The following is a 5,635-nucleotide window of genomic DNA, read 5'->3' as shown; positions in this document are numbered from 1 at the left end:
TTTATGTTCCATAATCACAAACTAGATGATAAAATATTTCCAGAATTATCCCATAAATCACTTTCAAACTTAGTGGTAACTAATTTATTGAACCAATGAATGGCTCATTTAAAAAATATAAAGATTAGCTCAATTGACATCATTCTGGTTTATCTGCTATTCTCTCATAATTCTTATACATTGATTTTTAGATCACATACACATTTCTCTCAGGTAACCTGGCATATTATTTATTTGGACGTTTCAGATATGAATGTATTTTCATTAGGGAAAATCCTTTCATATTTCAATATACTTTTCTAGTATTTGGCTTCCATTTTCCCTTGTAATTATAATTCTCATTGACAGAAATAAAGAACAAAAATTTTTATTTATTTAAACTACTAGCACAGTGGTTCTTAAGGTGTTAGAAACATCAGCTTTACCAAGGAATTCATTAGAAATACAAATTCTCAAGCCCAACCAACTCAATGCTGTAGAGTGGTCCCAACTCATAGCAACCCCTCCTGGGGTTTCCGAGGTGGTATCTCTACAGAAGTATATTGCCCAACCTTCCTTCAGAGGAGTGGCTAGTGGGTTTGAACTTCCAGCCTTCTGGTTAGCAGTCAAATGCCTCAGGCACTACACCACCAGAGCTCCTAGGACCGACCAAAGACCCCCTGAATTAGAAGTTCTGGGGTACACAGTCTAGATTTGAAAAGCCCCAGGTGATTTTGATGTGTGTTAAGTTTTTAAGATCCGCAGTATTGTGTTAGAATGTATGACGTTATTATGATGTTTAAAGGAGAAATGTGATCATTGTATCTCAGGAATTGATGGTATTTTGTTTTATGATATATTTTGTAGAAGGAAATAAATTGGAAAAAGAAGATAGTGAAGAAGCAGTTAAAATAAAGACAGTATGATATAACACATCAAATAAGCAACACACAATGTGTGAGTATTGTCCTCAGCACTCTGGTAGCATAGTGGCTAAAGCACTTGACTGCAAACCACCAGCCACTCCTTGGAAGGAAGGTTGGGCAATCTACTTCTGTAGTGATACTGCCTTGGCAACCCAAGGAGGGGTCTCTATGAGTCGGGGCCGACTCGACAGCACATAACAACAACAACAACAACAAAGATGACATGGAACTAGTGTCATTACCGTCCATGCTTCCTACCTCAAGGGAATGAACAGGGTGCTCATAAACTTTTCATCTTGCACAAGGAAGGTGGACACATTAAACAAGCAGTGGGCACATTACATGATGTGCTCTGTTTTCTGATTTGGACTATTAGGGCTTTAGACATTAAAGGAGATAGAACTGAAAGGAATTATAAAGGTTTTTCAAAGAACAATATTTGATTAAATCCTTAAATAAAGCTAGAACGGTACTTAGTAGAAGGAATCAAACAGAACACTTCAATTCAGGAAAAGGCATGAGTGCAGAACCATGGCAAGAGAATGAAAGATCTAGACAAAATTGTTGAAGAAAACTTGTTGTGGATTTTATCATTGTGTTGATGTGAGAATGGTGCTAAAAGTTTTACCTAGGGCTTTTGACCTTATAAGGAGCTCTGGTGATATAGTGCCTAAGGCATTTGACTGCTGACCAGAAGGTGGTGGTTTAAACTAACCAGCCTCACCAGATGTAAGATGAAGCAATCTACTTCTCTAAATATTTACACCCCAGAAATCCAATGAGGGTAGCAATGAGTCAGAATCGACTCCATGGCAGTGAGCTTGGTTTTTTGAGTTTATTGACTTTACATCTAATTCACAAGAAGGGGAGATAGAAACTTTTCTGGACTTTTGTTAGATCTCCTGCAATTGTCAGAAAAAAAAATATTGTGTTTGTGTTCATGACTGTGTTTTTTAATGTATGTATGAAAATGTTATTTCCAGAGGAAGAGTTCCTAGTGTTTATTCTCATCTCAAAGATGTCTACTCTTCCCCAAGTATAAAAACCAGTGGTATAAGGTTTGAGAACTGAAAGTTTTTAAGGTTATACTATTTTGGGAATCTTAAAAGTCAAGTTGTAGATAGTTAGCAATGAATCTATTTAGGCAGTAGGGGAAAAAAATGCAGTTCTCTGTCAATGAAATTTTATTTGGGGACAATCAGCATAATAGTTCTAAGTGCAGCAAATGTATAACACTTAAGAGAAAATGTAATAATTTAGTTAAATTCCAGTATTTAGCAAAGCCTAGCATATTTTTTATTTCTCAATGAAGTAGACCCTTGCAACCAACCTCTTAAAAGCTCCCTTTACGTCTTTGTTTCTAAGTGTGTATATAAGGGGGTTCATCATGGGAGTGATGATTCCATAGAAAAGGGACACCATCTTTCCTCGGTCCTTGGAGGTAGGGGATGGTGGTTGCATATACATATAGATAGCAGTGCCATAAAAAAGTAACACCACAATTAAGTGGGAACCACATATCCCAAATGCCTTTCGCCGACCTTCAGCTGACTGTATTCTCAATACTGCTTGGACAATGAAAGCGTATGATATAAGGATGAGTGTCAAAGGTATTAGAAGGAATGGCACACAGAAAAAGAAGAGTTCAGCTTCATTTGCTGTTGTGTCAACACAAGACAACTTCAGCAGAGCAGGAACTTCACAGAAGAAATGATCTACTTCTCTGTGACCACACAGTGGCATCTGAAGGGTCAGGGTAGACTGCAAAACTGAGTTGCTAAAGCCACTAATCCAGGATGCAGCTGCCAACTGGTGGCAGAACCTTTGGTTCATGATGACTGAGTAATGGAGAGGCCGACAAATAGCCACAAACCTATCAAAAGACATGACAGCCAAGAGAATACATTCAGTGGAACCCAAGGCCAAGAAAATGAAAAGTTGGGCCACACAGCCACCATAACTAATGACCTTCCTGGTGCTGCATATGTTTACCAGCATTTGTGGAACTATACTCGTGGTATAGAAGAGGTCCAGGAGAGACAGATTGGTAAGAAAGAAATACATGGGAATATGGAGTTTGGGGTCCAGATGTGCCACGAGAATTATTGCTAGATTGCCAAAGATAGTCAAGATGTAGGAAACCAGGAACACCACAAAGAGTGGGAGCTCCAGCCATGGTCGATCTGAGAAACCTAACAGGATGAACTCCCATGGGATGCTCTCATTTACCTTATTCATGGTAAATGGTTCAACTCTTGGTTTCCTGAAATACAAAAAGCCAATAATCAATAAAGTCATATTTATTGTCTACGTCAGTTAGCTATCATTTTGCTACCAAGTGACATAAATTTGTACACTAATACTCTTAGAAATAGGCAAAGTACATTTATAAAAATATAAATATTTCTTTCCAAGTGTTTTAAGTGAGTTTCTGTATTTGTAGCATTATATCAGCAAAATAAATTTCAAACATTTAAAAGCATATCACTAGTTTCAACATTCAGCGAATTCATCCTTTAGATCGGCTGTTGTTGTGTAAACACATTGTTCTCACTTCTTTCCACCTGGACAACTAATGGTAGGTAGATGTTGACACAGTTCCTTCCATTTGGTATTTCTCCTCAATGTCAATGACATTCCCTAATTATATGAATCAGTTAAATTGTTTAAACTCCACACCTTCTTTTAAAAAATTATCTATTAACTATCTAGAAATTTATTAGATACATTTGAAAGAGACATATCCTTTTTCTGTGAGTAGCTCATAGAAGTTGTGTTGTTGTTGTTATGTGCCGTCAAGCCGGACTCGACTCGTAGTGACCCCTCCTTGGGTTTCTGAGGCGATATCACTACAGAAGTAGATTGCCCAACCTTCATTCAGAGGAGTGGCTGGTTGGTTTGAACCACCAAACTTCTGGTTAGCAGTCAAGTGCCTTAAGAACTACACTACTAGAGCTCCAGAATTATATAAATAACCCTGGAATTTATAGTCTGACAGGCCCAGGCTTGTGACCCTACCTTCCCAGTTACCTTGCCCTGGAATGTTTCTTATCCTCTGATCTTTAGGCTCTCATTTGTAAAATGAAGATAGTTGTACTTTTTAAAGTTGTTTTGATGTGACATGTAAGTGATTTATTAAATGCACACAGCTTAGCCTTTGGCCTTTAGAACTAGAGCAGCATGGATGAAAAGAATCACAGGGTTAAGAGAAAAATTACTTAGGATTTTTACAACTTTATAATTCCCAGAGTTACTAATGGAAAGGAAAGGAATGCCTTAAGGTTCAGTGGTAAAAGTCTTTCCTTAATAATCAGGTTCAATTCCTGTCCAATGTACCTCAAGTACAGTCACCATCTATCTGCTGAAGACTTATATGTTCCTGTGATGCCAAACAGATTTCAGGGGAACTTCCAGGCTAAGAAGGGCAAGGATGCAAAGTCTTGTGACCTGCTGTTGAAAAATGGTCTGACCAGAAACCAGTCATGGGGATGGCACAGAATTGGCAGGTTTTCATTTGTTGTGCATGAATCATGGGGTGATTTGATGAGAGATAACAACAAAAAACAATGCAAAGAGGCTCTGCAAGTTGAAAACTCATCTTTCCATTCTCTCCGTGATCCTACAACCCTCAACCTCAACAACAGGAATCATTGTAACCATAGATATGAGGGATACATGGGACCTTTAATGTAAATTACTCATCATAGTGGCAGGCACAGAGAAACACAGTCATGTAGTGGAAGCATGACTGTGATGCAGAAACTGAGATGCTTTGGCAGAACCTATTCAGAGCTCTAAAGTTCTTGGAAGTACTAATACAAGTCAACTCCATCAGCTAGAAATGTACTCATCCCAATGAAATCTTACCATGACATAAAATTTATAAATTATTTTTTCAGTATTGGAGTATATTTTTCCTTTATTATTCATGTTCATCCAACTATTGACAATGTGTATTTTAATTTCTACTTCTTGTAGAGCTGTTAATCCCCTCAAAAGATCCACTTATGCTCAGCTGTTAAGAAATTTGAAGTCTATAGTCACAGATACAGATGTGAAATGACGTTCAAATGTATCTTTGAGTGGAAAAAAAAGTTCTGTATATTTGTATAGTGTAAGCCCATCACTTAAAGAAAAACAATATCATATGATAACATATTACTTTGCATCTACTTGAAAATTAAAGAAGAAACGGTTACCCCTAGGAATGGAATAGACAAAGGAAAGCAAAATTTGGTTATAACATTTTTGTTCTAATTTTTCAATAAGCAGGCTTTAATTTTATAATAATTTTTTAAAACATCTACTCACCAACTCACTTTCTGTATTTTACTCTCATATTAGCATTGCTTTACTTTAAGACTTTGACCCCCTCAAAAGGGTGCCAATCATTAGAAGAAATACAATGTCTTAAGCTCTTAATACTTTACAAATTCATTTGAAGGAAGGCTCTGCAAGGCGCTTTCCTAAAGGATGACATGTGAGAGTATGTTTCAATCTTATTGGCAAAATAATGTTGCTAAGGAGTTTGGGAAAATAGGATAAATGGCATCACTAAAGAGAGATTTCACATACTTCACAATCTTCTTGAGTTTGTACTGATCCCCTCAAGTCTGTGTAGCTAGGGTGGACTCCTTTACTCCTGCTGTCCTGACATAGTCGGTGGTAGAGCCCATGCCATTCTCAGAAGTATTCCTGTTTACATGGTACAGTAGAAATTCACACTAACA

General features: G+C 37.3%; 1 protein-coding gene across 1 annotated transcript; it reads right to left on the bottom strand.

Moving 5' to 3' along the window:
- Positions 1-2,201: 2,201 nt before the first annotated feature.
- LOC103211004 (olfactory receptor 2B2-like) lies at positions 2,202-3,143 on the bottom strand. Its single transcript, XM_007956910.2, has one exon. It carries the CDS (start codon positions 3,141-3,143, stop codon positions 2,202-2,204), a length of 942 nt encoding a protein of 313 aa, XP_007955101.2.
- Between the last annotated feature and the right edge of the window lie 2,492 nt (positions 3,144-5,635).

The sequence above is a fragment of the Orycteropus afer genome, unplaced genomic scaffold, assembly GCF_000298275.1.
Source record: "Orycteropus afer afer isolate SDZICR_OR568_19922 unplaced genomic scaffold, OryAfe1.0 scaffold00684, whole genome shotgun sequence".
Lineage (NCBI taxonomy): Eukaryota > Metazoa > Chordata > Mammalia > Tubulidentata > Orycteropodidae > Orycteropus > Orycteropus afer.
This window is presented reverse-complemented; position numbering and strand designations above follow the sequence as displayed.

Coding starts and splice junctions, on each gene's coding strand:
- LOC103211004 (XM_007956910.2), bottom strand. CDS start 3,143: ATGAATAAGGTAAATGAGAGCATCCCATGGGAGTTCATCCTGTTAGGT.